This window comes from Echinops telfairi, unplaced genomic scaffold, assembly GCF_000313985.2.
Source record: "Echinops telfairi isolate 266 unplaced genomic scaffold, ASM31398v2 ScPeMD7_7458;HRSCAF=8496, whole genome shotgun sequence".
NCBI lineage: Eukaryota > Metazoa > Chordata > Mammalia > Afrosoricida > Tenrecidae > Echinops > Echinops telfairi.
The window spans coordinates 1,366,253-1,386,119 of NW_022111358.1; the positions used below are offsets into that span (position 1 = coordinate 1,366,253).

General features: G+C 55.9%; 2 protein-coding genes across 2 annotated transcripts in view; both read right to left on the reverse strand.

The window, feature by feature from the left end:
• Positions 1–4,950: 4,950 nt before the first annotated feature.
• Positions 4,951–6,209, reverse strand: OVCA2 (OVCA2 serine hydrolase domain containing). Its single transcript, XM_004706876.2, has 2 exons — positions 5,861–6,209; positions 4,951–5,600 (listed from the first exon to the last, which is right to left on the reverse strand). The coding sequence occupies exons 1-2, from the start codon at positions 6,042–6,044 to the stop codon at positions 5,104–5,106; spliced, it is 681 nt and encodes a 226-aa protein (XP_004706933.1). The 5' UTR covers positions 6,045–6,209; the 3' UTR covers positions 4,951–5,103.
• Positions 5,514–19,867, reverse strand: part of DPH1 (diphthamide biosynthesis 1) — a 15,518-nt gene continuing 1,164 nt past the window's right edge. Inside the window, exons 2-15 of the mRNA XM_045299955.1 lie at positions 16,500–16,565; positions 14,745–14,827; positions 12,985–13,137; positions 12,832–12,895; positions 10,965–11,086; positions 10,440–10,597; positions 10,207–10,328; positions 8,226–8,294; positions 7,685–7,841; positions 7,481–7,581; positions 6,896–6,974; positions 6,486–6,626; positions 6,218–6,325; positions 5,514–5,600 (exon numbers count right to left, since the gene is read on the reverse strand). Coding sequence (XP_045155890.1) covers positions 6,236–6,325; positions 6,486–6,626; positions 6,896–6,974; positions 7,481–7,581; positions 7,685–7,841; positions 8,226–8,294; positions 10,207–10,328; positions 10,440–10,597; positions 10,965–11,086; positions 12,832–12,895; positions 12,985–13,137; positions 14,745–14,827; positions 16,500–16,565 — 1,405 coding nt within the window. The 3' untranslated portion in view covers positions 5,514–5,600; positions 6,218–6,235. The remainder of the gene's footprint in view (positions 5,601–6,217; positions 6,326–6,485; positions 6,627–6,895; positions 6,975–7,480; positions 7,582–7,684; positions 7,842–8,225; positions 8,295–10,206; positions 10,329–10,439; positions 10,598–10,964; positions 11,087–12,831; positions 12,896–12,984; positions 13,138–14,744; positions 14,828–16,499; positions 16,566–19,867) is intronic.

The window sequence follows — 19,867 nt, forward strand, 5'->3', positions numbered from 1 at the left end:
GGAGCAGCGCGCTGCCGTCAGCGGTGCGCCCCGCCCCCGCGTCTCCAGGGCAACCGTGGCTTTCGATTGTTACTGTGGGAACCGGAGGTAACAGTCTACAGCCATGGTCGCCCCGCAGCACGCGCCGCGCCACGCCACGCCACGCCGCGGCCCTGGAGGAGGTGGGGCGGAAGTCAAGATGGAAGAAGGTGTCCGCGAAGGTGGTGGGGGGATGCAGGGCAGGGAGGTGCGCCCTGCCCTCTGGGTCTGGTTACTACTCTTCCCGGAGGAGCTCGTTTAGACGGCCTCCCTCGGGGACTGTCTGGTCCTCCCAGCCCAAGTACAGGTATCAGAGGCGGGGGTGGGTGGGGGCTTGCGGGAGAAAGGGTAGGTCAGGGGGTTAGGGTCTTTTTATCTTCTCCGTGGGAGGGAGCCTGCTGCGACTGGGAGGCATCTGAGAATGTCTCGTCGTCTTGGAGACTGAAGGGAGTAAAAGGGAGGCAGGTTTTCCTAAGTAGGCCACACTGCCCTGCTTTCAGGAATCCTAGTAGCCCAGTAGACTGAGCATGGAGAGTAATCCCTGGAGTTCGTTTTCTGATGAGTCAGCCATCGCCACATTTCTCCTCAAACACAGAAAGTGAGAAGTAGGGTCCCCAAGCCTCTCCCCCACCGCTCAAGAAGCAGATGAACTTTTAAAGTGAATGCTTGGAGGAAACAAACAAACAAAATAAAGTGAATGCAATTCTGAAAGTCTGTTGAGAACAAGTCAGCATCTTCCATCTGCCTCTTGCCCAGCTTCCAGTGTTTCTCCAATTAGCCTTAAAGAAGGGGAGTGACTATCAGAAAGGCTGAAGCCCTGTCTTGCCAGTGAAGTGTGGGTAATGATCTCTTTTAAAACATTGTGCATGTCACTGCCACTGTCACCATCACCCACTGCAGAGGGTAGCTGTTGGATACTGGGTCTTCAACTTTGTTTTTGAATAGTGATGAGAATGGTTCACTCAACCATGCCCTACTCCCCCAGCAGCCTGATTTTTCTTTACCCCTCCAGGCAGGCTCCCAAGATAATTGGTGCTGGCTTCCCTGTTAATCAACACACATTATCGCCTCCCAGGGTCCCTGAGGTCTTAACCATTTGATTCTGGCCTCCAGGGGCCATCTGTAAATTCACGCTGGTGTGTATAGATGGGTAGTGCACGAGGAAGGAGAGGTCCAATTTGGTTCCATCGTGGGCTGGCTGTCATTTAAGGGGTCATGTTGTTGGGTCGCCTTCTGTAAAACAGGAAAGTCCCTCCACAGCCTTCCTGGAGGGTGTGTAGTGAAGATCAAATAAGATTATGTAAGTAAGAACGCTATTCTGATCTTAGCCTATCAGCCTACTATATGTTTATGGGAGTGCTGGTGGTATTGGGCACTTATACAGAATGAGTCAGGGAAAGGTCCTTTGCTAAGGAAGAGTCCACGGGTGGTACTTGGCTACTCACCAGAAGTCTGAGTCTGCACATAAGCACCTCAGAAGAAAGGCCTGCTGATCGACTTCTGACAGATCAGCCATTGAAAACAAGCGGTATGGAGCACGGTTCATTCTGACACATGGTGAGATGTGTGTGGGGGGGGTGGTGTTGCTCGGTGTCACTGGCTTGGGAGGGGTGGGTTTGGTTTTACTTTAGGGTTTGTTTTTTGGCAACGGGCTCAGCCTTCCAAGAGCCTCGGCAACGCACAGTGCAGTGAGGTAGAAACGAGAACTAGGAAGAACCATCTGAAGAAGCCTGGTCTTTGGCAGTTTGACCCATCAGGAAGCGGCACTGAAAGGGGAAAGAGCCAGCGATGGTACCATCTCTTGTTGTTTAGTATCTTGGACATCTTTCAGCATGGCTCCCTTAACCCTGGGTTAGGAGGGGGAGGGCCAGACAGGTGCTCAACAAGGAGTGAGTTGTGTCTCACCCCCTTGCAGTGCAATGGATAAAGCAACCGTCTAAATCCAACCCAAGGTAAGTGATTTAGCCGGTGTCTGTGTTGTTGTTAAAGGAAGCTAACAGTACCTACCTCATAAAGTTGTGAGATTAAATTAGGCAACACCAAAATTCCGTTATCACAATGTCTAACGTAGTGTTATACATTATACGTGCTATTACTATTTCTATCCTCTGGACCTCACCTTCCTTAACTGTAAATTGGTTATTTTAATGATTCCTCCCCTTCCTGAAGGGTGCATGAGAACCACACGGGGATTCTTTGGGTTTTTGGTTTGTTTGTTTGTAATAATACACTTACTTGAGACTTTTAGTCTAACTTGAAGAGACTACAAGCTTTGGTGTTGCCTAATGTAATCTCACAACTTCATCAGGTAGGCACTGTTATTAACTTCCTTAACAACCGAGAAAGCAGAGAGGGTAAATAACTTGGCCAGGGTTGAATTTCGACCCAGGAGCTCACATAGCTTTTCCAATAAGAGGGTGAGTTAAAAGTCTTGCCAGTAGGGGTTCCAGTTCAAACACGGGCAGGCTCATTCCAAACAAACGTGTTTAAAGATGGCTCTACAGTCAGGGCTTAGCTGAAACAAATTCAGTAACCCATGTATCTTATTGTCTCCTTAGGGTGCCTCCCATAAAACGATCCTCTCAAAACAGTGACTTCCGAGAGGAGCGCTGGGGACAGTTCAATTCAAGGCAGAAAGGTCAGCTCAGAAGGTTGTGGTGACCCTGGATGCCAAAGGGGTCACAGTGATACATTTTCTCAGGACACAGGATGGTGAAGGGTGGTTCTTGTGAGGAGGTTTCTAAGGAAACTGAAAACTGCACTGGTGAGAAGAGGGCCTGTGCGCCTGCTTACTCGTGGGAGGCGGCAGCAAGGGCTGTCCTAAACTTCCCCACAGCCCTGACCTTGCCGTCTGACTTCTTTTTTATCCTAAAGCTCAAAGCACAGTGAAAGGGAACAGGTTTGAGGGCCTGGAGGACGTGATGTGAAGTCGGAGCGCGCAGAATCCTCTGGGGGAAGGTTAGACAGAGGTGGAGACACTGCCTTTCCAGAGCACAGACCTAGATGGAGGATACATGAGGAAAAAACGGTGTCCCCTTTCATAGTTTTGTAAAGGTCTCTGTGATTTCATAGATTTCTCTATCTTTATACTTCTTTTACTTACCCTCCTGTTACCTCGTTTGGGAACGAGGAGGGTGACTCTGGGCCTTACCGACTCTGGAATCCGAGTTTTAGCAGGTGGCCCTGAGGCAAGCAGTGCACAGTAGCTGTGTGTGGGCCGGGGGCAGGCACACTCCGATTCTCTCTTGTTCTTGGACACGGGCAAGAGGTGAAAGATCCCACTTGTTGGGAATAAGACCTCAGGATGTTTCCCTTTCAGCTCAGGCATCTTGGGATTTTTAGGGGGGAATCTCCTTCAACTTACACGAGCATTTCTAGTCTTCTACTCCTGGCCGGCCTCTCCCCTCTACTGAAATTCACGCCTCAAGACCATTTCCCCTCTCTCCACACAGTAATCCCCCGTAGCAGCAGCTGGGGTACAGGTCACTTCACCCCCTGGGACCTTGCTAATGGGGCCCCTGAGCTGCAGATGCATTCAGCTCCAGAGACACCAAAAGCTGAATTTTTGAGTGAAATTTCTAGTCTTTAAACACTGGCAAGAGGGCCAGCTTTCTCCCCTTTAGGTCCCATGAGCCAGATCAAGTAAATCTGTAGGAATGCCTCAGCCCTTCAGAATCCCCTTCAAAAAGCCAGGAACAGGGCCAGCTCCTCCTGTCAAGGTGCTCTGCGCAGTGCCCTGAGCCCGGCTGGGGCGCTCTCCTAGGAGAGTGCCCCCTGCTGTCCACTCTGGACAGCCGCTGACCTGTAGTTGGAGCTCAGAATGTTCCTCAGCGTGAAGGGCATCGTGTGGCTGTCTCAGGATGGTCTGGGTACTTGTGCTGCCTCTCCTAAGCCCAAAGTTCTGCTCCCCTCAACTCCCAGGGCAGCCGTGCCCAAGGACTGCAGAGGGCCTGCTGCCATCTTCCAGAAAGGGCGCAGGCTCCGGAGTGGGCAGCAGTGGCGGGTGGGGGCAGGGGAGCTGTTGGCAGGTAGACACTGACTGAAAACCAAACTCACTGCCATCGAGTCACGTCAATCCCAGCTGCCCCTTGGGGGTTTCTGAGCCTGTAAGTCCAGACAGGAGCAGAACGCTTTGCCTTTCTCCTGGAAGGTTTTAACAGCCCATCTTTCAGTTAGCAGCCTAATGCCTTAACTCACTACTGTCATGTCACCAGGGTCCCTAGGAATACTGCAAGGGACAGGGAAGTGGCTAGGGTGGGCAATTACAGTACCGGTCTGCTTAGGCTGTGGCCATTAGAGTAGCATTGGTATCACAAAGCTACCTGATGTCCAGGTGAGGACACAGTTCATTTAGTCTCCGCCTAAGGTCACAACCCATCCTTAAAGGTCACAGTTCACAGAGGTAAGGCAAATGCCAAAAACACAAGGGATTTGAGCACAGGCCAGCACCCAATTCCCAAGGGCCAAGCTAGAGGAGCTTAATGCACTGGGGCCCAGACAGAGCCTGATCAGTGCTCTCTCCCCCCAAACTCCAGCATAAATCCCAACTTAGCCCTCTCCTTTCCTACAGCTTGTACCTTAAGACTTCAACCAAGATGTATAATGTGCCCACAGGCACAAGCCTGTCTCAGGAGCTCCCAAGTGGAAACCCTTGTTGCCTGATTAGACTGTGAACGAGCAGGGGTCCAAAACTTGTTAGAAAATCGCTTCTTCTGTAATAAGATGAAGATGCTCAGAGTCCCAATCATCACTTTATTATGTGACAGCCAGCAGTGCCAGATCCTGCTTTTCCCATGTCACCTCCTCCTCCTCCAGGGCTTCACTGGCCTGGATTTGTCGGACCTTACGCCTTGGGGTCCATGGAGGCCTCTGCTGCTGTTTAGTCTGATGCCGAGCACAGCCCTGTGAACCGGTACTTGTCTCTTCATCGGTACTTGTCTCTTCATCGGTCGCAGTGAGGGGCAGGAGGTGTTCCAGGGCATGGGGAGGAAGAGTAGGCAGGGACTACAGCTGATGGGGAGGCTGTCCCAATGTCAGGTGCCCCCGAGGCTGGGGGTGGCAGAAGACGCACAGGCACTGTTCTTTTCACTCTGCAAACTGGTCCAGGAACTTGAGGTAAGCCTGGCGCTGGGAGGCGGTGGCCGGAATGAAGTGGCCTCCGGAGTGGTTGAGGGTGACGGCTCCAGGGAACTGGCTAGCCAGCTGCACACTCTCCTGGGAGGGGATGACACGGTCAGTGTCCCCAAAAACATGGAGGGAGGGGAGTGACAAGGGGGCCCTCAGGATGTGTTCCTTGAGTCCATGGCCCCTCGGGCAAAAGCCCGAGATCAGAATGATGAAGCGTGGCAAGGGGAAGCGGGCATCGCCAGCTTGGCCCAGGGCGCACACAAGGGCCGCTAATGCTGCCCCCTGGCTGAAACCCAGGAGCCCGTCAAAAGGCCCCTGCTGGGCCACGGCTTGTGCCACCGTTTCCAGGGCTTCCTCCAGTCCCCTGCACACCGTGGGCTCTTCCAGCGCAGAGAAAACGGCCGCCGCCTCGGAGAACCACCAGGCCCGCGGCTGCTCCTCCGGAGCGCGGGGCCCTGCAGAATAAAGAGGGCAGGTGAGGCTAAGGACTAGCCCAGTGGATACAGAAGAGGAGGAGGGGAAGGTGGGAAACGAGATGGGCAGCAAGCGGAGGGCCGAGTGGGAAGGAGGGCAGCTGGAAGCCTGGGAGGGCCGCCCACAGAACCGCGTGCGGGGGCTGGGCAGGAGAAACGACCGGATGGACAGAAAGAAGTGGGTCGGGAGTGCGCCCAAGGGTGGCTGGCGTCCATTTCCGGGGCAGCGCTGGCGGTCTCACCAGAGTCTGGCTCGGCACCCTCGGGGCCCGCCGCCTCCGGGACCGGGTGCGGCCCGCTGAGGCACACGAGCTCGGCGCGGCCCCGCAGCGCTTTCCTCAGCGCGCCCGTCTTCTCGCGGAAGCCGCGCTCGCTCTGCCGGAAACCCGCCAGGCACAGCACGCGCAAGGGCGGCTGCGGCGCCATGCTGCTGGGCAGCGCGCCCCAGAAGTGCCGGAAGCGGGCTTTCCCCGAGCGGAAGAAGCGTGGCGGGGGCGGGGCCAAACGCCGGCACCGCCCTAAAGGCGGGCCCAGCGAGCGTTCCCGTGACAACCAGGAGGCCCGGCGCGGCACGCCACCCGAGCTTGGGGGAGGAGTACCTGGGCCCCGGGCAAGTCTCAAGGGGCCGGCGGGGCGACCCCCTCGTCTCTGCACTTGCAGCCATCCCAAGCCGCGGCTGGAGGGGGACACGTGGATGCCCCCTGCACCTGAGGATGCAGACTCTGGTTAGAGGCTTCGGCGCCGCCCCCAACCCCGCCCCGTGGCAGTTCTCGTCCTGGCCGCACGGCGGCGGCTTCGGCTCGCAGCAGCCAGCGAGCTGACCTGGGCCCTGGGGTGGCGCCACGCCCTCCCGGAGTCTCCGCCCACCTGCCCGGGAGCCGGCCGGCCAGAGGGCTTGGGGGCCCGGTTCTGCCCGTGGTTCACAGTCCAGGGCCCCAAGGAGCTGCCGGCGTAGAAGTCCATGGGGTAGGGTTGCTGCCAGGAAATGTCCCTCAGAGCCACGGCCGCCTAGGGGGTAAGAACCTGCGATCAAAAGACTGAAGTCGATTCTCCCGTTGGCTTTAAGGTCTTATTATAGAAAGGATTTGGGATGCCCAGAGAGGTTCCGAGATTTGCCCGAGGACACACAGCTAGGAGGGGGCCTCGCTGGGGTCAAGCTTCAGGACAGTCAAGCTTCAAAACCTATGAATTTAACCAACCCCCACACACCACTGAGCCCCACCCTTCACAGACCCAAGCGCAAAGCCCACAGTCGCCCAGGGATTCTCAAAATGTACCTCGTATGGTGTCAGCAGCGGCTTGGGGAAAGCTGTGCCCCAGTCAATGGAAAGGCGTGGACATGCCACCTGCACCCACCTGGGAAGAGAAGCCAGTCACACTAGCTGAAGGAGCCTCATCTCCCAGGCAGTGGGACACACCGAAGGACACCATTGTCTCCAGCACACTCTCCAAGAGTGTGTTCCTATTCTAAAGACTGTCACCAAATATGTAGAATAAAGATCCCACTACACTGCTGCTGCATGTTCTCTTTCCTCTACTGATGTGAGCTTTCTGAGGGCAGGGCCTGGGCAGCCCCTTGGTGCTAGAACCAGATCAGTGCCTGGTACAGCACAGGCGCCAGTCACCCCTGGACTTCACTTCCCACAAGAACACATGTGATACTGCCATGAGCTCTGAGCCCTAGAACCAGACCAGGCAGAGGTGACCAGTGGTTAAGGGAGTGAGCACTCAGGAAACCTTCACACTTCACCACCAGGGAAATGATTCAGGCGGATCCCTGATTCCATGTGTGCCGGCAACAGCCAGTGTGTCAGCATCTTTAGGAAGGCTCACAGCTGGGGGAGAAAGTTGGAGAAACTTACACATCCACCTCCGGAAACAGGCTGAGCTTGTTGGGGAAGATCTCTGAGAGCAGCAGCCTCAGGAAGGGGAGGCCCAAGGCGTGGAGCCGAGATTCCAGGTGCTGCTGGGAGAAGAGGGTGGTGATGGGGTCACCAGGATCAAACAGGTTTCCTAGGCATACTGATTTTCCCAGCTGGGTGTCCAGCCACCCAGAGCTCTCTGACCTCCAGGATCTTGGGGCTGCCCTGGCGGCCCAAGGTACCCAGGATGAGGCCCCAGGATTTCCCAGATTGGGCAGCAGCTATGGCTTCTTGGCGGGTGGCCTGCATGCGCTCGTGGTCATAGTGCTCTCTGGACAGGACTTTGCTGTATGGATCATACCTGGAAAAGAGGGACCTGGTAGGGTCACAGTGAAAGCCACTCAGGGGACTACAACTGAGCTCATGGGTCCCCGACTCAGCCCCTTGGGCTCCTAAGCCACCAGGCACCATTTCTCCTCTGACTACAGTGGTGGGGAAGGGAGAACAGAACCAGCAGTAAGGATTGTCATTGGAAAGCTCAGTCCCAGTGCTGAGCAGGCAAGGTCAGGAAGAGTTTTGAATCACAGTGTGACCTCCCAGGGGCTCTGTGGGCTGCTGCTCCTGGTCTGATGTCCAGGTCCAGGGCCTCAGACCTCCCAGCACCAAGAGTGGGATTCTAAGTTTCTGCCAGTTGAGGGGACCAGTGGCAGGGCATCCCATCCGGCCAGCCGAGAGCAGCTCATACCGATAAGCAGGGACGTTGGGGTTGGCAATCATGATAGACTCCAGGTGGAAGCGGCCATCTCCAAGATACCTGCAGGTAGTAGGAAGGAGGTCATCAATGCGGGACAGGCACAGCGGCCCTCACCACCATGGCCTGAGTGCTAGGCTGGCTGTGCCGCTCACTGTACCAGGGGGCTTCAAAGAGTTCGTGGAAAATGGGATGAAAAGATAATGGAATTCTCCCACAAACTTTATGAAGCCCCCTCATGTTCGAAGCAGGACATCACCTCATCGCTTGAGGCCTTAACTTCTCTCAGATGTAAAATAGGGCGTGCCCACTACAGGGCAGGAGCCCTGGTGGCACAGTGGTTACACGTTGGGCTTCCATCTACAAAGTCAGCGGTTGGAAACCACCAGCCGCTCTGCAGGAAAAAGACAAGGCTTTCTACTCCAGTAACGAGTCACTGTCTTGGAAACTCAGCGGGTCGTTCTACCCTGTCCTATAGGGTGGCCATGAATCGGCACTGATTCGACGGCAGTTGAGTTTGGTTTGGGGAACGAGAGGACCGTAAAGTCCCTCTGATTGGATTCTGTAATGCAGAATCTAAGAGCGGCATTCCCCAACCTTCCGGGGACAGAGTAAAAGGGCTGTCAAGGCCACAGTAAGACCTTTTGGGGGCTGTAGGGAGCCTAGTTCGGTGCAGATGTGGGGAGGCAAGCCCAGGTTGGGCTGTGAGAGGCCTCAGGCTGTGCACTGGCTACACGCTGTCCAAACCAGTTCCCAGGTCCAGCTGTTACTGAATTCCAACAACGACTACTTCAGCTACAGCTGAAGCCCTCGGACACATCCGGCTCCTTTTACAAAAGATACAAGTGATGTTCACAGACATCAAGGCATTTCCCCCACAGTTCCACAGCAGGGGGTCTGAGGTCAGGCCTAATCACTGTGATGCTGTGGGTGAGGTGCAGGGCCGCTAATCACATGTGAGGCTGTCTGTTCCCAGCCAGATTTCCAGCCTCGGTCAGCATGGACTCCGATGGTAGCGGGCTGGGTTGGTTTATACCAAGCAGCCTCTAGAGCGTAGGTACCTAGACATATTTGGTGAACGGCAGGCACCTGCTTTTGCAGCCCCTTCGATCACTCCAGCATCCCCCAGGGTGTAGCATGGCCCCGTTGGCAAGTTGCTGTCCCTAACAGTACCATGCCAGGCCTTGAAGAGTCAGGCCATGGGCGATAATTGGCCAGTGGCAGTGCTCATTGTCCTTCTTAGAGACCTCCCTTCATTTTGATGGATGGCCAGCCCCCAGGGTGGCCCTCCCTCCACCACTCATCCTGCCACTGCCAAAGGTAGCATCCAAGAGCTCAGGCAAAGGGGGAACTCCCCTCCAGGAGCAGGCTCTCGGGGCTGGGCTGGGGAGGCCGTGTCTAGAGGCAGGGGTGTCCTCTGAGGGTGCAGCCAGACCTGTGGGACCAGCCCCCCCCCAAGGCCCTGAGTCAGGGAGTGCCCCACCCTCCCTCCTTGCCATTAACTGGGACCCGGCTCCCCTCCCCAGTCCCAGCTGGGGGAGCTGTGGGCTCTGAGGCTGGCTGCATTCACACAACATTAAGCATTTCCATTACCTAAAATAATTAGGTGGCAGGAGACACGCGGCTTCTGCTTGTTAGCTGTCCGGATGCGAAATTAATGGGGCTGCAGCCTGGGCGTGCCCATCCATCTTCTCCAATTATATTCCCAACATTTCTACCCACCCCCACCCCCCACCCCATCAATTCCTACCCCTACCCTGAGCACAGACTTCTGGGTGATGGGCGGCAGAGCATAAGAGAGGGAGGGAAGAAACCTGATTTTTCAGTCCCCATTTTGTCCCCAGCTGGCAGTGTACCCTTTGGGCAGATGGTTAAAGAACTTGAGCCTTAGTTTCCTTTCCTGTACCAGGAACCTCTGGCTCCCTTCCAGGGCTCGTTTCTGATTCTCCCGCAAGCGCCCCCTTTTCTAACTTACACAATCGCCTCCACCTCTTCGGACAGTCGGGGGGAAGTACATCCCAGAATCTCCCCAGGGGACAGAGGCTTGCACTGTGGGACGTGCACACGGTACTCTGCTCTCAGCTCGTGGGCAGCTGCCTACAGGCGTAAGGAGGGAAGAAAGCAAGTGGCGAGGGGCAGAGAGCGAGGAGCAGGTTCCAGGCGCAGCCCAGGACTGGCCACTGCCAGCCCATCTTCACGTCCACTCACCTGCAGGCTCGACACAAACTGGATGGTGCTGACCAGGGCCAGGGCACTGGTACGGGGAAAGGTGACACGGATGGAGTCCAGCAGGTGGGCGGTGTCGATCCGGATATCCACAAACACATACAGTACCCGGAAGTCTTGGGCCGACGTGTCCATGGGAACTGGGAGGAGAGAAGACTTCAGGAGACTAATTGGAAGGCTGGAGGAGCAGAGGCGTGGCCTGGGCCAAAGTCTCTGAGAAGCCAGCACCTCTATGACCACCTCTGGGTTGGACAGGGGTGGGAGGAGCTGGGGTCACAGGTACCCACTACCCCCAAGCTCCTCCTCAGTCACTGGGCCAGGGCCCCAGCCTGCTCAACCGACAGCAGCCTTGCAATAGGCCCACATCTGGGACAGCAGCATGGTTTCCACGGCAACCAAATCAAAGAACAGATCCACCTGCAGAGCAGGAAGGCTGTGGTCCTCCCAGAAACCCAGAAGGCCTGCCCGCCTCCAGTCCTGCCAGGCCAGGAGCCTGGCCCACCATACCCAGGCAGCTGTGACCATAGTGCACCAGGAAGTCCGCCCCCAGGGCTCGTGCAGTGAAGTCATCAACGCAGCACGCCCCATAGGTCACGTCCCCCATCACCATCACTTCGGCCTCCGTGAACCTGGGGGGAGGGGCGAGTTGGGCAGGAGCATAAGGAGGTGCTAGAGCGAGGGAACACCTTGGAGGGATCTTAGGGCCCAGCCCCCCTCTCCCCATCTCTCTCAGTGCCTTAGGTTGGCAGCTGCCACTTCAGCCAGCAACGAGGGGGTGGGGCCCAGCTGCCACCTCCCTAGACTCTGGCAGCGGATCCAGGAACTACACTCGCACCAGCTTGGTTGCCATCACCCCCATTCCTCTGCCTGGGCTTGGACTGGGACACAGAGCCCGACTCTCACCCTGGCACCCTAAGTCAAACAGAGTCCAGGGCCAGTGACTACCAGGCCCCCTTCCACGCGGAGCAGCGAGTCCACGCGTGGGCCCGCCTGTGAAGGCCCCTACTTCTGTGGTCTGCAGGGGCGTGGGCGTGTGGGTACCCAGCCTCCCCTCTCACCCGGGGTCCCTGCCACCTCCCCACCACCAGGCAGGGCTCTCCAGACCCAGGATGGGGGGACCCAGGCACAGATCCCACACAACACATGGCACCGCCCACCCCCACCATGCGTCAGGAAGAGTGGGCTCTGGCCAGCGCATTGCCATGGGATCCGCTGCCAGGCCTGAATCACTGGGGGGCGGGGGTGGGCAGGGAAGACCCTGCACCCCTGACTCACCATGGGGTGGGGGTAGGAGGACCAGTCCTTTCCTGGGACAGATGTACCCCTGATCCTGGCCCCCACCCCATTCTGCTCCTGAGGGTGTGATGGGGGAGCAGTGCTACTGCCAGCCACCCCCACCCTCCTTCACCCCTTCCTCAAATCAGGCTGTGCACAGAGCAGATTATTCAGCTCCTTAGAATGCAGCCCAGGCGTCTGAGTCAGTCAGAGCACTTAATTTTTTATAGATTAAAATATATGCAAATTGGCCCGAGCCCCAGAGAGCATCCCCAAGGAGCAAAAGGGTGGGAGCAGAGAAGAGTCTGTAGCAGCAGTGGGGCTGGGGAGCTGGGTGGGGGAAGGGTGCCAGCAGGAAAGTGGGAGGTGCCCATCATCAAATGACCTCCCCTTTCTCCTTCCCCCTCCCCTCACTGTGCTGATTCCAGATGGCTGGGCAGTGCCCCCACCAACCCCCACCCCCAAGATGGCTCACTGTATTACAGAAACTTCATGGGGAGTGGGGGCTCAGAATCCCTTCTCCCAGGCAACCTTCTTCGGCCAGACCCATCCTTTCCTTGAATGCACCCCCAGCCACTTTGTGTAGACCACCCACCCCGTCCCAGGGGCAGCTCTGAGAAGTCATGGATTCCTTCTCGGGCCCCATCACTTGCTGTGAGCCCAGTTTAGAAGATCCTGGAATGAACCTCTTTCTCTCAGGTTCTTTGCTTTGTTGTTATTTTCTTTTAGGGGAGGGAAAATTTGTCTGAAGGCAGCAGAGCTGGAAGTTTCCTCTGGGCTTTTCCCTTGGTGCCAGGAACTGGCAGAGGAGGGGGAGGGAGACGACACAAAGGACTAGACTCTAGAGCAGAGGTTCTCAACCTCGGGCTTGCGACCCCTTTGGGCATTGAAGGACCCTTTTACAGGGTTTGCCCGATTCATCACAGTCCCCAAATGACTGATGACGTAGCAATGAAAATAATTTGATGGTTGGGGGACACCACCACATGAGGAACTGTATGAAAGGGTCGCAGCCTGAGGAAGGTTGAGACCCCTGCTCTAGAGGGAAACAGGATGGCACCGGGAGGGCTAGGCTCTGCAGCACCAGCCCCTGCCTCACCTTTCCAAAATATCCACCAGGGTGCAGGCGAAGAGGAGGAGGCCTTCAGGCATTTGTAAGGCCACTGCAAGACAGAGCCGAGATGTAAGAGGTGGAGATCAGGGAGGAGGCTGGACGAGTCAACCTCACCACACCCGAAGCTTGGGGGCTCACCCTTCTTTGCTCGGGCCTGTTGGATCCTCCAGATGGTCTTGGGGATCTCAAAGTTGTAGTTGTCGGGCAGCACCTGGATGGCTGCCTTCAGCTGGGGGTTGTTCAGGATCTCAGGAGGGATCTGATTGGCTAAGCGACCCCGAAGAGCTCCAGCTAGGATGAATGTAAGGCCTGAATCAGCACTTGGCCTTGTCCACAGTCAGACCCGGCCAAGCTGTTCCCTCCATCAAGGTTCACAACCCAGATCCCAGATGCCACAAGGGCTGGTTTCTTCTCAGAGTTCATCTCGAAGCTGGAGGCCACCCATTAAGCCAGAGACAGTCTGCACAATGAATTCCCTCCATTGTACGATTATCAGAAACCAAAGCATTGAGGTTCAGTCCTTAGCCCAGAAAGGGAGGGGACACCAGGAGACTGTACTAGGGAGCAACGAGCCTGGATCCACACAATCGCTACCTGATACAGAACAATCCAGCAGAAAACTAGTCTAGTCAGCTCATCAGGTCTGGAAGAATCCCGCTCCTCCTACCATACTCCTGGAGAACATCTTGAAGTTTTGAGGCCCAGACATAGGAACGGTTCCAAATGGTTATAATTGCTTATTTGAGAAGCTGCCCTCCTTACTGTCCCACTGAGCATGCCCACAGCGGTCAATTGTTGTACTCTCCCCCCTCCATTTGAAAAGGAAATACACCCAAAATAGCAACAAATACTTAAGGAAATAACATATATTTGACTGCACTAACTGGTTTCCCAGTCCTATCACCTCCCCTTCTCCAGACAGATGGGAAAAGCATACAGTACTTTAGTTAGCAGGGTCGTGGGACGGTGGGGGGGGGGGGCATGAAGTTTCCTGCTTCCACTACAAGTTATGTGTCAGAAACTCACAGGGGCAGTTCTACAGGGTCACTGTGAGTCTGAATCGACTTGACGGCAGGTGTTGGGTGTTTGGAGAATGAGCAAACAGGTGAGAACAGAAAAGTGCACTCATCCTGCATTCCTTTATGCAGCCACTATTGATTGCCAAAAATGTGCACTCCGAGAGATCTTCATCGTGAATGTGGTGGTGGCTGGAGGGGAACGGGGAAAGCGGCTGGCCTGGCAGGCCGGGACCCGAGTGCAGATGTAAATGTTGCCAGCACTGTGGTCTGGATCTAGTTGTTTCAGAGGCCTTGGGGCAGCCAGGCCAGCGCTCTGCAGGCCCTGGAGTTCCGAATCTGTTCGCCTTCGGCGCGCAGCAAGTCCGGTGCGTTCAGTGGGGCTGTGGATTGGCGCCTCCTCCATCAGGTGGCTGTGAGCATCTGTTTACGTCCGTATTCCCCCCTAGACTGTGAGATCCCTGAGGGCAGCGGCAGGAGGCTAGTCCCTGCACGGAGCGCAGGCCTCGCATTCAATCAGCGCTCAGTAAATGCCCAGTGAATGAAGCGACGTGCGTCTTCCCGGAAAACACTTCCTAAGGGTCCTGTGGACCGCAGCAACAGGCCTAGTGCCCTCGGGTCCGTGTTATCCGTGCCTTTCCATGCGTCTGCCTGTCGGCTAAGACATGGGAAAAGGCAGGCTTGAGGCCCACAGACTTAAGAGGCCAGACCCCCCACCCCACCCTCACCCCCACCCAGGGCTCCGGTGACAGCCCAGTGCCAGTGACTTCCGGGTCTGGCGGGGAAGGCGCCGCCGCCGTTCGAGGAGATTGACCCTGCCCTTGATGGCAGGGCCCCACCCCGAGACCGGAGGTCTGGAGGCGGCAGCGCTGCAGCACCCACCTCTGCCGGGGCCGCTTCGGCCGGCGGGCTCGGTCGCCTCGGACACCGCCAGCGCCGCCAGCGCCAACCTGCCCACGTGGGAGCTAAAAAGACAGCGCTAGAAGAACGCGGAGCGCGCAGGCCTCGCAATCGATCGCCGATTGCCCCGCGCGGGGCGGAGACTCCCTGGGTGGGGACGCCGGAGGAGAAGGTAGAGGCGGAGTTAAACGGGCCCTTCATCTCAGGCCGGGAAGTCTGGACTCTCGGGAGCCCCTAGTGGCCTCTGGCCATCGCAGTTCTGCTCCCCGGGTCACCAGTCTCCGGCCCCCGCCTCCCCGCCAGCCAAAGAGGGATGGGGGTGGGGGGGTCCCCGAGTGCCGTGACTATCAGCCAGGTCTTCCTTCAGCTTCTCCCCTTTTGTCCCCTCCTTATAAGCAGTGGGCAGCCAGACGAAGACTGTGGGATGGGGTCACATTTCTCTCTCTAAGGACCCTAGCCGGGACAGGACAGATCTAGAACTCAGCGTCGGCCAGCCCCACCCCAAGTGGTGAGTCTTGGCGCGCAGCGTAGGTAGTGGTCTTAACATCTTTAGAACCCGAACCCATCCCGCGTGGGAAGATCAAGGTAAGAGGAACCGCTGTGCAGAAGGAGCTGAGCCTGAGGAGGCTTTTCCAGGAAGGTGGGGCAGTCTCTGGCCGCCCACTGTCTAAACCCCATTCCTGACCCCCGTTTTCCGGCTACCGCTGCCTCTCAGACCTAGCTAAGCGTTTCTCCAGACCAGCGGCCTAGGCTCCTGGAAGCCCAAGGATTAGACCGAGCAACAGTGGGGCAGCCACGACCTTTGGATGAGCAAATTACCTGCAGGGCTGGCCCCAAGCTAGGTCGGTCCCACAGGGCAATGGCCCTCCAGGCCGTTTGCCCACTCAGCCCCCTGGCACCGTCCTCCACTGCGGTGGCTCTTTAAGGCAGCTTTGTGGCCTCGGGCTCCCCCAGAGGCCCTCCTTGCTTGGAAACCCCTAATTAAAGTGCAAAAGCAGTGAAAACAAGCCGCCAGAGAGAGGCCCAGAGAAGAACAGGCCAAGCTGGCTGAGAGTGAGCAAGAGGTGTGGACCAGAAGGGGTCCATTCAGCCAGGTGGCACTGTTGACAGTCAGCTTGGGAGAGGCATGTGGCCAGCACAGGTGCTAGGGAAATCCCCATCATGGACTTCCCTGGCTCTCCCTGGTCCTCTGAGCCCTGAGGTGTTGGTATCTCAATTCCTGAGACTGCCAGCGCCCAGCCCCTTCCCCTTCAGGACCCCAAGGCCTAGCCTGTAGTCAGCTTCAGCTCCGGAAGCAGTTGGGAGTTCCAAGGGGGAGAACTGGGCCTTGCCCCTTAGGACCATATCTTTTGGCAGAAGAAGGCCCCCACCTCCTGTGCCCTTGTCCTACAGCCTCTGTGCTGTATGAAACACCCTGGCCCCATTAGAAAACCAGGTGTTGTCTAGGAACGCTGGGCAGCAGGGGTAGACGTGAACCCTCCCTCCCAAGACCCTGCAACTCAGGGCTATGAAGCCTATCCTTCAACTTCAGCCGAGGACACCCCCATCTGCCCATGGGGGTCTCTCCGCCTGAGTTACTCAGCAGTCTGAGTAATTAGTGCCTGACAAGAAAGAGGGTACAGTGCACCCCCACACTATACCACAACACCCGCCTACGGTCACCCCCACCCCCTGGATGGACTCCAAGACAGCACCCAGTCCTCCTGAGGCCCAAAATAATCTGCTTCTCACACTCACGCCCAACCCCAGCCAACTCCGCTGAAGATGTTGGCGTCTGTGGGACAGGGGGTCATGACGAGGCAGCTGGGGAGGTGGAAGGAGGATGAGTGTACCGCTTTAGGCCCACACTTTGTCCCTGATCTGCTGTGTGACATTGAGCATGTTGTTCAACCTCTCTGGGACTCCCTTTACCGATGGAAGCCTTCTGCAGCTCGGAGTATCTTGGAGTTTGCCTTTCCTGTCTACCTGGCTGAGTTCTGGCCAGGGGTGGGGTTGGCTGAGCACTCTGGCTGCTCCAGGCTGTGAGAAGAACTGTTTTGCCTGTGGCCCTGCCCCAAGAGAAACCAATCTGCTTAACAAACATAATATATATTTTTTAATGAAAATTTTACACAGCGAGTTAGGTTCCCACTTGACAATTCCACACATATTGTTCAGTGATGTGAGGTATATGGATCACAATGTGTCAACATCCTCTGTAATTCTGGTTCAGTTTGTTCCCTTTTTGGTACTCTAGTTTCCCTATCCCTTTTTCTTCTCATCTTTGCTTTTGAGTCAGTGTGGGCCTTTCTGGTCTTACACGGATGGCTTTTAAGTAGGACGCTACTCTTATCCTTTGTTTTATGTGCTCCATCTGCTATTTCACTAGAAGGTGATCTCGGGCGATAGGATGAGATCTTGGTTCAAAACGGGTCTCAGGTAGTCCTCTGTTCTCTACTGTTGTTCCAGTTTGGCTGGCTTTTTTTCCTTAATAATGTTTGCTCTCCCTAAATTTTCTCCCATTCAATCCAGGACCAACTCTTATGACCTTAGGCAGAATGGTCTGTGCTGCGAGCTGGGCACCATCTAGTTCTTCGGGTCCTGCGGTAGATGAGGTGGTTGTGGCTTGTTTCATCTCTGAGCTTCTGGTGACCTGGTCATTGTTGCCCTCCCGGTCGGTGAGTAGAGAGCTGGAGGATTTGTGTCTTGGGTCTCTCCATGTGCTTTTAAGACTCCAGACCCTTTTGTCGCTTCACTAGCAGGCACCTCATGATTTGGGTGAACTGTGTTATGCCAAGCAACTGAGTTATCCCGTGAAATCCTGCAGCGAATCTTCTGAACCTCCAGAACACACCAGGTTGCTTTCCCAACATTTGCACTTTCTAAGCATTTGCACTCTTTCCTTCCAGGGAAGCCCAAAAGTGGCTTCTGCAAAGCTCTCCCTGATCATCCCCGTGGTGCTGTGAATTACTTAAATGGCTCTTGTTGCCATAGTCTTAGTGGTTCCCATTAAATGACTAGGAAGGAGCATGTAAATGAGAGGCGTGATGTACTATATCCCACCAAGGGGGGTGGATAGCGTGCTGACAATGTAGATAAGGTGCTTGGCACCCTTGTGGGAGTGGAACCATGCACATAAGGGGTATGGAACCCTAACATGTGGATTGATCAGATCTGCCATCCACAAGGGTTAACATGAGCTATTCCAGAGGCAGACTGGGGGAACCTCAGAACCATCGAGAAAGAAGAGCCCCAGGACTGGAGTGTTGTGTCCTTTGGATTGGGGTCCTTACACCGGAGAGCCTCCTGGATCCACGAGGCAGAGAGCTGTAACAGTAGCGACAGTAAGAAGAGAAACAGGGCAGCAGAGACCATCAAAGGATAGGGGTGGGCTTCCCAGCTCCCAGATCAAGAAACCCAAGTGCCTCCAGACTTGCTGGAGGCTTGCTGATGGAGTGGGTGACTTAGTGGCAGAGTTAAAGGAACTTTCTGACAGTTGCTTGAGCAGAATGACGGGCCAGAGGGGCCCAAGGCTGGAGAGAGGTGTGTCTGTGACGAACAGTTGAGAAGAGGCTACCTTGAGCAAAAAGACTGTATCCTGAGCATTCCTGACCCTGAATTGTAACCTGTTAACGTCCCAATTACACCCCATCACTGAGTATGGTCTGTGAGTTCTATGTGGCCCACACAATGAATGATCAACCTAGAAGAGCAGTCTTGGGTACCAGGAGAACAGGAAAGCTGGTGTCAGAACTGTTAGACAGGTTGGCGTGTGAAGGCACGTCCGGTCTCTCTCTGCCTCATAGAAACGGTCCTTGGGCTGTTGATGGTGATTCTCCTTGTGAAGGGCAGAGCAGGGTCTGCCACCACTTCTGTACCATGTTTGCAATCCTCCACCCTATTTCCAAGCTAGCAGAGCCCCTCACACTCTGCACCTCCGCCTGTCACCCTCTGGGATACCTTGTGGGTCTTCTGCGCCCTACCCCACCTTGTTTCTGGAAATCCAAGCCTCAGAGAACTGAATGAACCTAGAGTGAATGAATGATGCAGCCCTCCTCCTGTTATGCCAGTTCCTCCTTGCCAGCCCCAAGCGTTCTCCCTTGAGTCACCTGACTCATTCTCACTCTAGGACAAACTAGATCTCTGTGTACCTCTAGCCTTTCAGGAGAAGCTGTCTCTGACCCCCCTCAAGCCAACTCCCGCAGAATTCCCTGCTTCCTTTGCTTCAAAGCACCCAAGCATTCTGAACTTCCCTTATTGTGTCCTCCCATTAGAGTGTAAGGAAAGGCCCTGGTGGTGGCCTGGTTAAGCACTCGCCTGCTAATTGAAAGGCTGACGGTTTGAACCCACCCAGCTGCTCTGGGGGAACCCTGTGGCAGATGGTTTGAACCCACCAGCTGCTCTGGGGGAGCCCCGCAGTGTGCTCTCATGAATAGAAAACTCTAGGTGGCAGTTCCCCCTTGTCCAGGGGCATCTTGGTGTCTGTGTGCTGACATCTACACGACAGAGTCCCCGATGATGCAAAAGCTTAGGTTCGACTACGACTCCTAATGGAAGGGTCAAGAACTCAGGCAGAAGAAAAGGCCTGGCGAGAGACTTCCAACAGGCCCCAATGTTGAAACCTAGATGGGGTGCCGTAATGCTCTGTACACAAGGGGTCGCCACGAGTCGGAAACTAACAGAAAAGCAACTGTTTCGTTACTGTTGTTTGTTTGCAAAGGGCTAGGGGTGCGTTAGGGACTCTGTCTCCTTCACGAATCTAGTTTCCAGAACCCATAACTATGCGTTGAACGAGTGACCCGGCCCGCTCTTCCCCTTCTCCAACCCCAACCCCACCCCAAACCAGTACCATGGCTCTAATTCAGCCCCATTGCGAACCCAAGACATGACTCCAGATTGGAAATCTTTACCGCAGCGGCACACCTTGTCATGGTTTCCGCTCTGGCCGCTGCTGGGTTGGAACCGGTGACCTTGTCGTCAGGGAGCTTGGCACCCCCTTTACGCGAGGTCAGAAGGGGGCGCCGGTCTCTATTCAAAATCTTCCCAGCACCATGCCTACACTCAGCCCACCTGACTGCCCTTCGGGACCCGCTTTCTAAGCCAGCCTCCTCCATCTTCCGGGGCTC

Bases quoted from the DNA above. Each gene is read 5' to 3' on its own strand.
- OVCA2 (XM_004706876.2), bottom strand. From the start codon at position 6,044: ATGGCGCCGCAGCCGCCCTTGCGCGTGCTGTGCCTGGCGGGTTTCCGG. The intron at 5,601-5,860 runs GTGAGACCGCCA...TTTATTCTGCAG, and splicing joins GGGTGCCGAGCCAGACTCTG to GGCCCCGCGCTCCGGAGGAG.